The 16,268-nt window shown below is 41.9% G+C and overlaps 2 protein-coding genes and 2 non-coding genes across 12 annotated transcripts; 1 reads left to right on the top strand and 3 right to left on the bottom strand.

Annotated features, from left to right (window-relative positions):
- Positions 1-388: 388 nt before the first annotated feature.
- Positions 389-6,488, bottom strand: LOC112876483 (single myb histone 6). Of its 6 annotated transcripts, none has more exons than XM_025940605.1 (7): positions 6,010-6,486; positions 4,331-4,535; positions 3,952-4,175; positions 3,756-3,840; positions 2,802-2,885; positions 1,857-2,204; positions 389-682 (listed from the first exon to the last, which is right to left on the bottom strand). In XM_025940605.1, exons 2-7 carry the CDS (start codon positions 4,478-4,480, stop codon positions 668-670), a joined length of 906 nt encoding a protein of 301 aa, XP_025796390.1. In that variant the 5' UTR covers positions 4,481-4,535; positions 6,010-6,486; the 3' UTR covers positions 389-667. The 6 variants fall into 6 exon arrangements, with proteins under 6 accessions (XP_025796390.1, XP_025796391.1, XP_025796388.1 ...); XM_025940603.1 differs by lacking the exon at positions 389-682 and adding an exon at positions 819-1,066 and having other exon boundaries at positions 4,331-4,532; positions 6,010-6,488; XM_025940604.1 differs by lacking the exon at positions 389-682 and adding an exon at positions 819-1,066 and having other exon boundaries at positions 4,331-4,532; positions 6,014-6,488.
- Positions 6,489-9,990: 3,502 nt separating this feature from the next.
- LOC112878372 lies at positions 9,991-10,131 on the bottom strand. Its single transcript, XR_003225702.1, has one exon. It is a non-coding gene; the product is annotated as a small nucleolar RNA F1/F2/snoR5a (small nucleolar RNA).
- Positions 10,132-10,382: 251 nt separating this feature from the next.
- Positions 10,383-10,472, bottom strand: LOC112878416. Its single transcript, XR_003225742.1, has one exon. It is a non-coding gene; the product is annotated as a small nucleolar RNA Z195/SNORD33/SNORD32 family (small nucleolar RNA).
- Positions 10,473-10,891: 419 nt separating this feature from the next.
- Positions 10,892-16,208, top strand: LOC112876060 (mediator of RNA polymerase II transcription subunit 19a-like). Of its 4 annotated transcripts, XM_025940099.1 has the most exons (7): positions 10,896-11,097; positions 12,980-13,044; positions 13,902-14,188; positions 14,272-14,502; positions 14,589-14,643; positions 14,744-14,884; positions 15,788-16,208. In XM_025940099.1, the coding sequence occupies exons 2-6, from the start codon at positions 12,999-13,001 to the stop codon at positions 14,764-14,766; spliced, it is 642 nt and encodes a 213-aa protein (XP_025795884.1). In that variant the 5' UTR covers positions 10,896-11,097; positions 12,980-12,998; the 3' UTR covers positions 14,767-14,884; positions 15,788-16,208. The 4 variants fall into 4 exon arrangements, with proteins under 4 accessions (XP_025795881.1, XP_025795884.1, XP_025795883.1 ...); XM_025940096.1 differs by having other exon boundaries at positions 10,892-11,097; positions 14,589-14,884; XM_025940098.1 differs by lacking the exon at positions 10,896-11,097 and adding an exon at positions 11,108-11,418 and having other exon boundaries at positions 14,589-14,884.
- The last annotated feature ends 60 nt before the right edge of the window (positions 16,209-16,268 follow it).

Raw genomic sequence — 16,268 nt, 5'->3', positions numbered from 1 at the left:
AAACGGGAACTCCACTACCTTTCCACGACGATCATTTGGTACCAGAAAGAGGAGCCATCACATGCCCGGGCAGGTACTGTCTCGCAAAGCTGTCCGAGAACACAGAGCAAGCGTGCCCCACTGCTGCTACGTCCAGCTGAAAGGAGCATGGAAGGTAGATGGGGACGTGTGATCCCCATCCCAGCCTGTATCTGTATGAATCCACCACTTGGCCACCCCACCCAACCCAACCAAGAACATCAGGTCAATTTTATTTAGGTGGAGGAGATGCAGGGATCCTCGTCGCTGGACGAACGTTTTCAGCGCCCGGTCCGGCTGTTGGCAGGCAGCAAAGCAATCCGGAGGCTGTTGACGCGCAATGCGATCCTGCAAATCGGTCAGCGAAACCTTTGACATTGGCAAAGAGTTTAGCGTGTCCAGGATAGTGGAGGGCCAGGGAATGGCACTGGGTTTTCTGAAATGGGTTTGCAGGCTGGTAATGTTGCCGGTGGCCATGGGTTGGAGCTCACATGGCTCTCCCAGTAACATAAACGTGATGCAAGATACAACCACCGGGACAGCTGCTTTTAACCGGACAACAGTGACAACAGTAAACATGTACAGTTGAACACAGGTAGTAGCTGGCAACACCACGGCAGCGCTGGTCTGGAACAGCTGCTGAGTAGCATCAAGCTTGGGCCATCTGCGAATGAACACCAAGGTGTCAGAATCTGATGGAGCAGCATATCACAGTAGCGATTTCTTTCTTATTTGTTAGATCAGCATATCACAGTAGCATTCCTCTCTTATTTGTAAAATCAACAGGTCTGTCACAGCTGAGGAACATCTGTATTTGTGTAGTTTTACTTTCTTATTTATGTAAAAGTGCATATCTGGGCCAGCTCTTATCATTTTGTTTCTGATAGTACAGCTGTCCAATATCAATCTCAAAATAAATAAATAATGTAGCACATTCAAATTGAGAAGTTCACAAAGGTTAAAGCAAAAGATTGACACTGCAAAGGGGTTGCTTTCTCCAAAGGGCTCAGTGTATTTTATCCTTCAAATCTAAATAAGGGTCATAAAACTGCACACAAAAATTATATGCCATATATATTTAGGATATACACAAAAACAGCAATAAACTTTCTGACTGAAAAGATGTTTAATTATATGTTTCTTTTGCAGGTGGTTCACGGTATCAGAATATGCGAACATTGTGCAGTGGAATAGTTTTTCCTACATAATAGTTGAAATAAAAAACAGTAAAAAGCAAGTTCCTTTGACAAATGTCAGAAACTGTAGTTTTATCCTTATGTACACAGAATTGATAATTTCCAAATGGAGCAGCAGTGCACATATTTCACAACTATGACAGCCAAATATAAATGGTGGTTGATCATATTTATCTCATGAGGGGTTTTAAAATTGGACATCTTAACCCTAAAGAAAATGGAAATCAAATAGGGATGCAATGGGAGCTACAATGCAATTTATACGTGAGGAAATACTACAGCAGTTACACTCACTAACCAAACGCTGTAGAGCAGACTTCACTTTTTGCTCTACCCCGCACAAAACCTTTTTCCTTTGTTTTCCAAATGTTAATCTTAACTCTTAAGTACCATGCATAATTTAGTGCAAGAACAGCAAAAACATAAGTTAGAACGAATATTTTTCACATCTTGTTGCAAGTGCCTTTACTATTTACAACTGCTATTATGGGAATAGATTTATGAGGACTTGATCATTTCAGGATTTTCTTTTAAGTAACCAGAAGTAATCAATCAGTTGCAGAAGGGGTTATGAAACCTGGCTCTACATGTGAAAGGACAATAGGACATATAACAAAGGGATCTGTGGACTAGAACTATTACCAATTTTGCAGCGTTTCTGTTCTTCAGTGTCAAAAATGCTGCTTCAGCAAAGGCTTGTGCAGCTTGGGCGTCTGCTTCTGCAGCCTCTGCTTCTCTCGCTGCTGCTTCAGCTTCTGCCATGATAGCCTCTGCTTCAGCAACTGCACGAGCAGCAGCCGCTGAAGCTTCCTCAGCAGTCATGGTTGCCATACGTGCCAATTCAGCATCAACTTGAGATCTCGTAAGGGTTTTACTGTCATTGTTCCCCATTTTGATGGGCTCTCTTTGCAAGTCTTCCAACAGAAGCATTTTGGGGCTTCGGCCCTCTAAATTAGGCGAGCTAGGTGCTATCCTGTACTTCCGATTCACCTGTAATCATCCCAAGGGTCACATGCTGAAATGCTCTAGATTCTTAGCATGGGTAGTAACTATTGCCTAGCGCCAAGATAACAAATAGTCTGTTTTCACGGTGTAACAAACTAACAAATAGCCCATTCAGATTAGCTCGAAGCAGGCACGTTAAGCATTCAAAGATGAGTCATGAACACAATAGAAACATGGCATTTTGCTAAGTACAAGAAAAATAGCAAGCATGCAGTTCGACAAGGATTCAACATGAAATTGAACAATAAATAGCATGCAAAATTGTTTGTTGAAACTCACAGATCACAAACATTGACGGTGTATGCCTGAACAAGTGCATGCACCTTTTAGTAAATATGGCATGTAAGCGCAAACATGTATCCCCTATCATGGATATCTTGGGAAATCTTCATATATACTGTTTTCACAAATATGGCATGTCAACTATTCCAATTGCATGAAAAATAGGATTATGAAGATTCGCACAAAGGTTATATGTAATTACGCCACATAATTAACTGAATGCAGCCACTTAGTATGGCATATAGTTTCACCTATGGACTATGGAATTAGCCTTTTTTTTTCCCTTCCTGCAAGACGTACCTTTATCAATTTGCCAATGGTGGCTAAGTCCTTCAGTTTTGCAGATAGTAAGTGATCAAAATCACTAGGTGGCCAATATTGCTCCTACACAGAACCAGGGTAAAAATATAAGAAACTGATTCTACATGTAGCACATAATAGCAAGCATGGCTCATTTTAAAAACTTGCAAAAAATCAAGTGTAAACATGATAATTACAAATGACACCAGAACTCTGCAAGAAGATACAACACAACAGCTTGCCTCTCAAGAAGCAGTAAGAAGGTGAACACAAAGTTGGTTGCGGTTCTTGCACAAAAAGACACAGGAAACCTTATGTAAACAGATTTTCCTAACTATTGGGTCTAATAATTTCTTTTGGTACAATACAGACAGGTTAGGTGTAGTGTGGTTTTAATTTCTGGTAATCTGGTACAGAGCTGCGTTTGCAATTTTGCTTATATTTTCAGGCGTAATGAGCTTCAAACAAATATGAATCGTACGGTACCGTCACCTAATCAGGTAGCCTGCCAATTTGGGAGAAGTGGTGGCAAATGGGTAGATCCGCCTAATCTGATTTGTGTGACAATATCGAAGATAAATGTTGAATCCATCTACGACAAGCTGTCTGCTATGTAAAATGTTAAGCTCCCCAAAATCAAACATATACAGAAAATGCAAAAATGAACACTTTTTTTCTCTCGAACACACAGGGGAACCACACATCATTGTATTAAGAAGAAAAGGAGTCTAAGACGAATTGTACCATGGAAAGCGTCCACCAGGGCCACACTAGTTACATGAGAAGCAAAAATAAAGGCTAATAATAAAAGTAGATGATTGTGGATGAAGGAGCGCGAGGCAATAGTATTAGACATAAGCCTTACAGAAGACACAACATTAGGAATGCTCATTTGTAAGCATACCATTGAACATATCGATCTAGTACTGGAAAGGAACAAAAGGACACCCGTACCTCTATGTAATTAGCAATAGTAGTTCTGTGAGACCCTGTAGGCTCATTTAAGCTCTTTATAGCCTCCATTATAATATTATCCAGTCTGCAGGAAAGCTATTAAACTAAGATAGAGCATCCAAAGTAGTTTTTCTACTGACAACAGATACAAAAAAGAGATAAATGCTAGATTTGTGCATTACACTTATACATATACCTCGAGTGAGATTTCTTTGGATTCGATGCATTCTGTGCTTCACTAGGCACTGATGCTACAGGCTTGTCATCAACAATCTCATCATCAATATCAGAAGTAACTATGCTGATTGCTGTGGTGTGTTCATTATTCTTGGGAGTTGTTCGTATTTTCTTCACTGCGGCCTTTCCCTTGTCACGAGAACTCGATGTACTGACAATTACATTCATGTTGCGCCATTTGTCCTAAGCAGTAATTAGTACAATTGAAGGATGCAAATTGAGACTGAAGATAACATGTGGAAATTTACAGATAATTCATAATTTCAACAAATAGAGAATTTGGAATGCCATTCATTAAAACAAGTTTAGGTAAGAAGAATAAAGCGAAAAATTCGAACCTTGAGGTCAACATTTGAGCGGTAGCACAAGGTGGAACTAAAATCTGGGTCTTTCAATATTGTGCGCCATTTTCCAACTCCGTGCCTTGCTATTCCAGCTCTAAGAGCAGCTTCTTCCTCAGATGTCCACCTCTGTTTTGGAGCCCCCATGCTTAGTCCTAATCTCCTCTGGCCAGTACAATGTTAACACACGACTGTGCACCTTCTGAGATGAATCCAATCCATTAGGACAGTGTAAATGCTGGTAAAATAAACCTACAAGGAGTGTGACCAGTGCTGCACTACATTTGGTCAATGCCCATGGCAAGCATTGGGTATTCTGAAAATGTCTATTGCAAGAATATTTTGACAAAAATCCAACATAAGCAAGAAACACTACACAGAAATGAATGATTCTTTCTACATGCACAACATCCAGCCATTCTTGTTGAAGCAAAACCAGGTTCATACGACAACTTGAGTATACCAAATAATAGGGGGGGGGGGGGGGGGGGGACTATGAGGTAACATGCAAATCTGTACAAACCTAGAAGTTAATGAAGAAAACATTTGCCATCCTGTAACTCAGAGGCTCCATCATCATTCACATCAACTACAGCCTATCATATCCATTATAGTAATACATACTACATGCTAGTCGAAATGGTACTAAGCTCAATAATGGCCTATGCAATTTGACCAGTCAAGGCTGCATAGGCCTTCCAAGGTAACTTCAGATCTTTTTTCTCAGAAATAATTTGAGCTAAAACAAGAAAAAGTGGCGAGTGTTGGATCTGTCTTCCTGAAAGCTTTGTGCATTTATACTTGATAAATGAGAAATCCATTGCTAAGTCAAAAACATCATGCATAACCATCTAAAATATTCAGAGGAATATTAGTGCAAAACATAAATTCTTTGTTGGCGTTGACAAAGTGCCGAGTAAACAGGGGAAATTTAGCATAATTCACAAAAAGAGAGAGAAGTATAACATAAACAGTAAAGGAAATAACACACAAGCACATTTCATAAAGCAGGAACTTGCTTAGCAATGCCTTTTTTTCTTTCCTGAAGCTCTCCATTACACCATTGTTAAAAATATCCTATTATGTACAAAATACGCATGAAAATAAATTTGTTCCAAGTAGCTCAAGCTTTTGTTAGGTAGCGACTGTAACAAACTCAATAAACTATCAAAGCACAAGATGATGAACATCTAACCTATTCTGCTCATTCATCATCAAAAACTGGAAATATGGTTCAGGCATCCAGTGGCGGAGCTGGCGGAATTTCACACCTAGGGCCACTTATCTAAGCGCTTAAAGCACTCAGACTAGTCCACATACCCATAGTTACAACAGCGATAGTCTAAAAGTACTTAAATTGCATGATTTATATTATATCCCCAATTCCAAATCTAATTGCACAACAAACTCAAAAAAAACTTGAAAAACTACAAAGAAATCACCTAACTAGTGCTGAATCAGTTCATCCCCGCCTATCAATCTATCGTATCTTCATCAACCTTCATCTGCATTGCTAGCTCTCGATGCTACTATTTCAGGCTGTCATGCACCCTTAGATTGTTGTTCAACTTCTACAGAAGGTTGCCGTAATGGGACATAAATGATCTCACAAGTCCATTTGTTCCAATTTAGTAGAGAAAATGGGAATCGCGTTGCACGATTGGAGAAAAATTGACCTGCCTGCTGCTTGGGGCTGCTTCTGTTTGCCCGCCCGTCCGCCTGCCCTACGTGCCTCTGCGGTGCGCCGGTCCAGCCCCGCAGCCTTGGCCTCCACCCTCCAGGCTCCAGACGCCACCGCGCCTGCCTCTAGGCAAGGGGCCGCACGCCCGCGACGGGCCGCCAGCCTCCAGGCGCCGACCCGGCCTCTAGGCGAGGCCAGTCGCCACCGCCCGCACCGGCCTCCAGGCGCAGCGCAGCCGCGCCGGCTCTCCCTCCGCAAGACCGCGGCTCCGCACGTCAGCCCGATCCAGCGCAGGTCGCCGGCGCCGCCAGCAGCCGCTCCACGTCTCCGCACCTCCGCTCGTCTTCCTAGGGTTGGGAGCAGGCGATCGTCAGGCAGCCCAGGCTGAGGTTGGGAGCCGAGAACATGCGTGTGCAAGCCAGGCCAGGGCGAGTTGCTGGGGCAGTAAGGGGCGTTTGGTTTCCGGATGTGCCGAGCCTGGATTGTATCTAGGAGCCAGGCTGAATCCATACATACAAGAGGTTCGTTTGGTTGTCCGTTTTCGTCCAGCCAAGCTACACAATATATGGTAGATTTGATTTTCAGTATCAGTACATGTTGCATAAAAAGAAATGTTAAGAACAAATATCATTATAATATTTATTTTGTATAAGTATATTTTTATACCCCTTAGTTTACTTCATCAAGTCTTAATCAACTATGAAAAATACTAATATTAGTTAATATATATAAATTATCTAGTGATATCGTTATTAGCCGTAAGCCAGCTCGCATGCACCGAGCTAGGCCCGCTGGAAACGGAAATGAAAATCGTTTTCCGGGAGCCAGGCCGGCTGGACTCTTTTGCATGCAGCTGGACAAATCCAGATCTCCATTCTAGCAACCAATCAGTAATGATCTGCATCCTACTCGCCTGGTGGGACCTCATCCAGCTAACCAAACGCGCTCTATGCTGCGAAAGAACTTGGGCCGGCTGAGTTCAGGCATTGAGGCATCCAAATAGCTTCTTTGAGTAAAACCACACACTGGACCACATAAGCGCCAACAAGATTGGGCGTGCCAAGTAGACCAGTACAACTAAACCATATTTAATCCATGTCCTAGACTTTCGATCAAATTAATAAGTGAAACGGAGATACTGAAACAAAAGGAGAAATGGCGGATAGTGGATACTGACACTCGATACCTATGGAGCTATATAGAGGTATTGCAACGTTTTCCCCAGAAATCATGATACTGTTTCAGAGAAAGAACTTAAGATACTTCAGCACTTTTTTTAGAAACAACAGACTTCAGCAGTTCACACCTGATCCAGCATAAAAAACGAGGAAGGAGGAGAATTGCAACACTCTAATGGCACAACTTATATACCAGTGACTATTAAACATCAAGCAAAGGAACATTTTAGAGCCCGTTTCGGATGATTTTTACCGGCTTCGGCTTCATCTATTTCGTGCAAATTAAGACACTGTAGCGTGAAAATATTTTGCAATCCAGGTGAAGCCATTCTCTTTAACTTTATTGCCTTTGCCTTCACCGGTCAAGCTGTTTTGATAGATGCCCTCCCAAACGACCCCTTAAACATAGTGTACTGTGTGCCAGATCACAATGAAATTTTCAAACAGAAGCCATTCAAAATGGTTTGGTTTTGCATTTTCATCCAAAACACTTCCGTATAATAAGACACATAAAAGCTGCATATCAATCTTAGCACCGAACAGGACCGAGGCACAGGGCGGGACTTGGCGTGAAGTATGGGGGTATGCGATTTCTTTGGAAATTAAATGTAACCGCACCTTGGATCCAAAATACCGGGCGTCGTATACGATTAATTGGTTTTCAGCAGGAGCTTAATCGAACTGAACCAGGATTGCTGAAATGGATGCAAGATGGATTGGATTGCCACACTCCACCATGCAGCAAAGAAACCCACTACCAACTCATGTAGATAAACAAGGATCGGGAGTGGTTTATCAGGCTAGCGATTCAGCGATCCCTCAGGGCAGCGCCCATCGTAGCCAACCAAGCAAGTTACTAGGGCTTTCTTACCTGCAGCAGAATAACCAATCCCGAGTTTGGATGTGTCTCCGCCCCATGTCGCCCACGCGAATCATATGCCAGTAGAGCGGGAACAGTCGAAGGAGGGGAAGGAGGATGACGATCGGGAGGAGTGACCGGCATGCTTTGGCGAAAGCTTGGAAGGGGCCAGAGCTTGGCGCGGGTGAGACCGCGCGAGCACCCTATAAGGAAGGGGAGCCCGGCCCGTCGGCCCGAGCCCAAAACCATCAAGCATTATCCATTTGCCATTTATATTTTTGGCCGACAATGGAAATTTTGGATGCATGGCTTATACAAGTATAATTTTTAACATGGAAGAAAAGTAGAAAACGCTGCTTTTACATAGGCCTTTTTGTTTCATGGTTGTTTTGTTTTGGGCTACCTTTTCACTCTTCAACGTAAAAGAAAACACTAGCTTATGAGAGCACCACCAATGCTGGATTCTACCATTTGTCTGTATGCTACAGTCCCTATTTTGTATAGTACTTCCTCCGTATTAAATTATAAGCCGCTTTGACTTTTCTAAATACATAATTTTTGCTATACATCTAGATATACACCTATGTCTAAATATATATTAAAAATTATGCAACTGGTAGTGCCAAAACGACCAATAGTTTGGAACGGAGGGAATATGATCTAGTTTACTTGGTTAGACTTGACTGCTTCATGGAGGTTCTTGAAGGTTATATTTTGGACTTTTAAGAGCATCATGGATCCCTTAGTATGGCTTTGTAATGTGCTAATATGTTGGCTGGCAAATCAGTTCCATTGTAAAGCATCACCCTAACTAGTGTGTGTGATTCTATCGATCAATGTATCAGTCATCTCTCTTATTCTTAGTCTTTCTGCCTCCCCTTATTAGTAAGCTCAAAGGCTCTATTGCCTCACTTAGGTCTTTCATTTCCTTATTCTTCCTCAGCAAATTTGGCTTCTTTTGCCTTCCATGATGTCATTGTGTGATCGGCTTAGGGAAAAATTGGTATGTTGGTTTAATGGTTGGTTGGGGGCAATTGAGGCAATTTGATGAGGAAAATCCATGAGATTTGTTTGCAGTCTACCATTTCTGTTATAAAGTATTGTGCTTTTACACTACACCTTTTTCAAATTTTTCTAAATTTGAAAGTAGGTGGCTATGTATTGCCTAAAGTTGGCTTATTTACAGGATTAGCTAGGAATAAATGCACTTATATGACACAACTTTTTTTAGGGTATTGCGCATTCTTTATTCATCAAAAAGGATCAGCGCAGTCGTGATCCACCAGAGTACGTATCTCCCCATATCATCATTTTTTGTGTTGACACTTGGATTGCTTGTCTAACTGGGATCTATGATTAATTCCTTATTTGTTGATCATCCAGTAATCAAGGATCAACTTGAGACATTCGTTGTCCATGTTCGGAGAGTTGATGATTTCAGCGCTCGCAATAATCTTAGAAGTTGGAAGTTTGGCTGCCGGTCATTCAGTCCCACAGAAGTCAAAACGAGAATACCCTTACAAAAGGATCCGGAGGGAGTAAGCTTTTGCAAATACAAGTGGTGGGTCTGTTTTTTTTTATCTCATTCGGTATACACATGGGATGTCAATTCTAACAATACTAGATCCAGCCTCAGCTACTGCGCCGTTGGCCGTTTAATGCGCGCGTGAAGATTCAGAGGATGATGGCGGTCAAGTAATCTGAAATGAATTGATACTTCGATAGTGTACATTGGTAGCACATACACTTTCAAGTTCTACATCAAGATCATCAGCCATGGTGAGTTCATCTCATTTGATGTTCTTTATTAATATTCTCTTGCAGAGGCTAGATTGCTCTTCCCACTCCTTTTCTCAGTCTTGCGACAAAAGCAGGCACAAAGTCAAACCAACCCAATTCATTGATCTGGCAAACAAAAATGGATGGTAGAAATACCAACAAATGTCGCGGGGGAATAGTAACAGGAAGCTCATTGGTGCAGAGCAACCAGTGTCGCAAAGAACCCGCCCATCTCTGTCTGCCACTCTTACGAGACGCCAGGCCATGGGAAAGACCAGGCATCAGATACCACATGGCATTTCGATTCATCCAAGAGGTTTCGTTCGCTGCTAATCAAATGACAGGATCAAACACCGGCAGAAAAGAAAAACAACGGTGAGCAGGAGCGCAATCTCTCAGCCGAAAGATGGTGATTTTGTTGTGAGATAATCACTGAGGAACTCAGCACAATTATACGACTTCATCACCGATTGCACATAAGAATCAACCAAATCAAACGAGAAAAAAAGGGGAAGAAAAATCCAGGAAGAACACGGGGAAGAAAACGATGGGGGGAGATCAGATGGTAGTGCATGTAATTTGGCAATCATCATGCTGAAGATGCAGAGATTGGTTTATGGTTTGAGATTCCTCACTTCACCCCCAACCAGAACAGCTACGGAGACAAAAACAAGCACGGATAACAGAAAGAAATCAACAATCAACAACAAGAAGAAAAGGAGAAGAAAAACTCCAGGAAATCAACTAAGGCCCGAGGCAACAGCACAGTCGCCGTTCACTTCCTGCTTGCGGCGCCGGGCGAGGCACGAGGGGCTGAGCAAACGAAGGAAGGATATGGCTCGTTTATAGGCGGCGGCGGGCGCCTAGGGTTTGCACGGAGTAACTGCGCTCATGGGCCATGGCGTGGAGGGGCAACACTGCGGCCGTTAGTGGGCCCGGCCATTCCGCCAAAACATCATGCAGCCCATCTAACAAAGGACCCGAGTATATTCAGCCCATTTACCCAGCTAAGAAGTCAGCCCACGTGAGCAGCAAACTAATCATCATCTCCCTCAACCTCAACAAGGCTGCAGGCTGCAGCAGCAGCCAAGGAGCTCACGCTGCGCTATACCTGACTACCTCCCCGCTCCACGCTGCGTCGCTTGCCGTCTGGCCGCCGCCGCCGCCCCCGCGCTCCAAGGATTTCTCGCTCGCCGGCCTCCTCGCCGCGGTCGCTCCTCAACGCACGCCGCCGGGAGGAACCGCGAGGCAGCGCTGAGCCCTACAGGTTTCGCCTCGCCCTCCGCCGCTGTACCAAGCTCCGCATCGCCGAACATCCTCCCCTCAAATTTAGGAAAGCGTGGGTCTAGGGGCCATACTGGAAACTTGCAAAAATATAGGGGTGCTCGAGTAGCCCAGGGTTCCCTTCCTGTGCTACAATCCTATCCGCCTCGCCTCTCTGACGACCGCCGCCTCCTCAATTCGTTGCCGCTACAACGCCGGCGCCCTAACCGCAGGCGACGGGACGGAGCGAGTTTGGCCTCCCGTCCGCCCAAGTCTTTTCCCTCGTCGAGAGGCGCTGCCTCCCCATCTTCCCCGCTCTTGACTGGTACTGGACTTGCCTGGAGTGGAGATCCATCCATCCGGCCCGGGATCGATTTCTTGTTTTCTAGGCAAGTAGCTCAAGCTTGCTTAGTTGCTTCGTTGGGTGGGTCCTTCCTTTGCTCTGACTGTGCGCTGTCAGATTCGAACATTTCCTTCTCAGGATTCAGTTAGCTGTTGTCTGTATGATCCGTGCGATGCGCGATGCCCTACTAATCCAATCCATCCGTTGTTAGGGTCTTGTTCATGCTCAGCTTGCAGGATCAAAGTAACCGAGGTGCTGCAGCAGTGTATTTTGCATGATTTTTTTTAGTTTTAACGGAACGCACCATGCCCGATTAGGTCTGCTCATGTAGAATTGGTTCATAAGAGTGCCATCTGCTTGTCTTGTTTCTCTAGGAAGGATTAGTTTATAACCTGATCGGTCGAGTTTCTTGCTTGAAATGGCCCTTCCACAATTTGGGTCACAAGACCACGCACTGACAGCTTAACTGGAAGCCAAATTCTAGTGATCTGTTTTCGCTGTGCGTTGTTCTTACTATGCATAAGTTCAAGAGTTAAACTTGGAAAACTTGTGAGGTACCATACCATGCTATTTAGTTCATGGATAGAAGAACAGTGAGTTTATTATGGAGCACTTAACTCAACCCTTGAACAAGCACCTACGATTATTATGCTTTTCTAATGATTGTGGTAAGAATGGGCTAACTATTGAAACTCGTGAAAAATGGGGCTTAGAAGTTTCTAACGAGTTCTCTAAGTAAAAGGACCACTAGAGATATTGAGATGTTCTATATCTACACAAAGTTTCAAGAGAAAACTCAAATTGATTGAGCTATATGGAAATGACAAATACTATGTGAATAGTGAATGCACTGTACATGAAGTCCTATTCTTTCAGGCACAATTCTTGAAATTTAACATGAATATAGAACATACCATTCCTGTTGTATAGCAGTTTCTCAGAATTCCTTAAAACTTGTATAGACCTTATATTGATACATTTGCAACAATTATTCTATTTTCTCTGGATGTGCGCCCTTTTGTCTTTGCTTGCTAAAGCTTAAGTAGTTATTAACTATATCTTTCTCTATGTTCTAAGAGTAAGTAATTGGTGCTAACTTGCATATTTCTTCCTGGCTGCGTTGCTGTGTTCTTAGATTAGCAGCTCTTGTAATAACTTGCAGCCTGGTACAGTGTTATACCTGCCTACCAGTTAGCGGATGATGTCAACTATTTATTATGGAAATCTAAATTGCAGATGACATGTTAGTGTATGAGTTACATAATGTCATGGTTGGAAGAATGTTGCTTCAGTCTGCCGGGTGAAATACTTTATGTAACATATCTTGATGTCATCAGTATTTATTACCTCATGGCCTAATAGAAGTACGGAAATAAGGCCCTTCCTAGAACTACTAATGTATAATGATAGTAAATGCATGGTCTGTGTGTATAGGATGTCTTCAGAGTCTCTATTACACTATTTGGAATACTGTTGTAACTTGTTAACCTGACCTGGTATGCTCAACTGATATATTTTTTTTTTTGGCTGAATCACACTTTAGGTGGGCATGCGTTTTCAATATGTCTAGCTCTAATCAGATGGGTTCTGATGGCAAGTTTGGGAGAGGTAAGCTTTTTTTTTGTTTCTACTTCAATTCATCTTTGATTACTAAAAAGGGAAAAATGTAGAGTTTCAGGCTATATTTGGTGTACATGTTGGATAGATTTCCCAAACAGTTGAGTTTTGGTCAAGCTAATTGATGGATAGGTCAATGAGTAAAGCAAATGATATATTTATGAATATATATAGATTTATGATAAAGAAGCTTGGCTGTTTCGCATCCTTGAGTTGAGCCAGTGGGTTTTTATAAGATGCCTCATTTGCAAATGCTGTAGTGAGTATGCTCTTGCTAAGGTGTTGTCTTGTTAGGTTCATGCTCTTGCTATCCTCTATCACTCAATGTTACTGTTGAGTGACCTTCTGACAATGCTATGGGAATTTTCCATAACTTTTGGCTTCATCATAATTAACTTGTGTCTCTGGTGGTATTTGCAATGGACCTAGTCCCCTTAGTCCAGGAGACCTTGACAATAATGCTGTGATACCATGTATGCCATTAGTATCTTTGGCTTGACTTGATAAGTTCATGGTAGCATATGCTGCCCTGAAGTGATGAGGTTCTATGTAGTATAGCAGTGTACAGATTAAGGCTAGCTTGTTGACCCCTTCATGTCCTAGGGCAAGTATATTCATTTCATTCAAGTATTTTTTTTTTTAGTTATGATATGGCAATCATCACCTTTTGCCCCCTATACCAATCTTAATGTAACGGCTCACTGTTGCTACTACAATCAATGTGTTCAGAGGTTCTCAGCCTATAGTAGTCTTGACTCTTGAGTGCCTGAATCTTTGTTATTCATTGCAATTGCTAATGCCATCTGTGATTAAATACCGACCCACCATGATTTATTCTTGTATTTCAGGTCCTCGGGAGCTTAGTGGTGCTGTTGACTTAATTAGCCGCTACAAGTTGCTGAACCATCATAGTTTCTTTTGCAAGAAACCTTTGCCATTGGCAATTTCAGATACAAATTATCTTAACAATGTTGTGGGCGACACAGAAATCCGTAAAGGAGAAGGGATGGAGTTGGACCAACTCTTCCAAAACTCATACCCAAATGAGAAGACTGCTTACATTCAGCCCTTCGACATGGAAACACTAGGACAAGCATTTCAGCTGCGAGAAACTGCACCAGTAGATTTGCCTTCTGTAAGATACATTCTGTTGGAATTTTCATGTCTTTAGTTGTATTGACTCTTCCTTCTTACCGAAGTAATCTGCACTCAAAAAAGGCTGAAAAAGGTACACCAACCATATCTGGGAAACCAAAGATCAAGTCCAAGGACAAAGTTAAGAAGCATAAGAAACACAAGGAGAAAGACAGAGATAAGGAGAAGGAGCAGAAGAAACATAAACATCGGCATAAGGATCGGAGTAAAGATAAGGACAAAGACAAAGAAAAGAAAAAGGACAAGAGTGGGAATCATGAATCGGGAGGTGACCATTCCAAGAAACACGAGAAGGTTACCCATCTATCTCATTTGTTTTAGATACGAGCTTGTCTGAGCTGAAATTCATATGCTCTAACTTTTTCCATGTATTTTTTCAGAAGAGGAAGCAAGAAGTAACTGGAAGTTCGGCAAGTGTCCAAAATCACAAGAAAAGTACTATACCATATAATTTAATCAATATTTCATAATTGTCATAGCTTATTTCCTAATATTACATTTTTTTGTCGTTGTAACATTCCTTGGTTTATGACAGCACAAAAGCACAAAAATCAGTGAAATATGCGATGGACTTCGTTAATTGCCCGCCATGCATGTTTCTTTGTTAGTTCAACTCCATTTATGCTGTTAATGAGTGGCTCTGAAGTCTTTCTTTTCAATATCAGTTTCAGCAGAGGTATGTGCTTCTCGAATTCTTGTAATATAATAATCTATTGCTTAATTGCTTGCTATATATAACTTTATTTGCATGACTTCGGGCATCGTGTTCTTTTTTTTCGTAGTGAAGTTATGCCTTGAGAGCACATAACTACACATTTTCCCTTTTAGCAGTTTTTTGCACTTTCAAGGTTACCTACTTTTTTCTTTGTTTTTAGTACCTATGAATACATTTATGTACACCTGGTTGATTTCATGTTGCTGAATCACTATGGCAATCTTGATAAATGCACAGTTCTTTTGTGGACATTGTTGTAAACCAAATATAGTGTCATAAATTGGTGTAAGCAGACTGGAAAATTAGCAGCCTTAGTTTATTCCACTCTTGTCAAAGTTTGGATTTTGTGCTGGTTTCGTTTGGTCCCATTGTACACATTGTGTCACTTTGGTATATATTTATTGGTGCAGTACATGACGTGTTATTCTAATAAAAATAATATGATCATTCTTTTTTCTGGGCATATTTGCTCTCATAGAAAACCCAGATAGCAGAGTTAGATCATGGGTGCTGAATTGTAAGAGATAATATTGTGCAAAATAAAAGAAATGGGGTCTATGCTGGTGAACTGGCGTACTGTGATTGTTGCTTTAGATTTTTGCCAAATTTCGCAATTTCCTGTATTTGTCTTTCAGGATTTAAAAGTTTCTTTACAATCACGGAGTTATTCTCATCTCTCACGCTTTTAAAAGAGTTGTTTTGACCTCATTCATATTGATCGAATACATATACAATTAAGTGAGTTTGTTAAATAATGCTAAAAAATTACGACAGTATGGATCTTTATCTCCCAAGAGCATCTATTCTTGTTGTGCATGTTCCACCTGCCTAATCTTGGAGCACATTTTTATGCTGTAAATGCAGTTACAACGGATGGGGAAAAAATCGTTGCTATGCTGCTCCAGAGGAAACAGGATATCCATTATGATGGAAATGGAATATGATATGTATATTGTTCCTTGGTGAGCTTGAACTTGGCAATATGGAGTTGTAAATTATTTTCTTATGGAGTTGTAAAAAATTTTCTCGTCATCTCAGCTCATGTCCATTAGCGATTCTTGAGCACTGCCATGTATGATCCCTGTAATTCAGACAACAGCAGAGCCAATGCGGGGGTCTGGAAATCATGCCAGTGTTGTGACTGTATGTAACAGAGAAGGCAGTGGATAGATATGCATGATCCTGAAAAATTTGTTACAAACCACCGTGCATGGGTCACACTAAATCGAGTAATATGCCGGTACTTGTTCTGGGTGAGCAATGCAGTATTATTCTAGCTGCTCTAGCCAGCGCTTGGACCTATTTGATTTGTCTATCCTGTCTGTACTGAGGCAAGACTGACACT

This window comes from Panicum hallii, chromosome 9 (genome assembly GCF_002211085.1).
Source record: "Panicum hallii strain FIL2 chromosome 9, PHallii_v3.1, whole genome shotgun sequence".
NCBI lineage: Eukaryota > Viridiplantae > Streptophyta > Magnoliopsida > Poales > Poaceae > Panicum > Panicum hallii.
The sequence above is the reverse complement of the archived record's forward strand: the minus strand, read 5'-3'. Positions and strand labels throughout refer to the sequence as shown.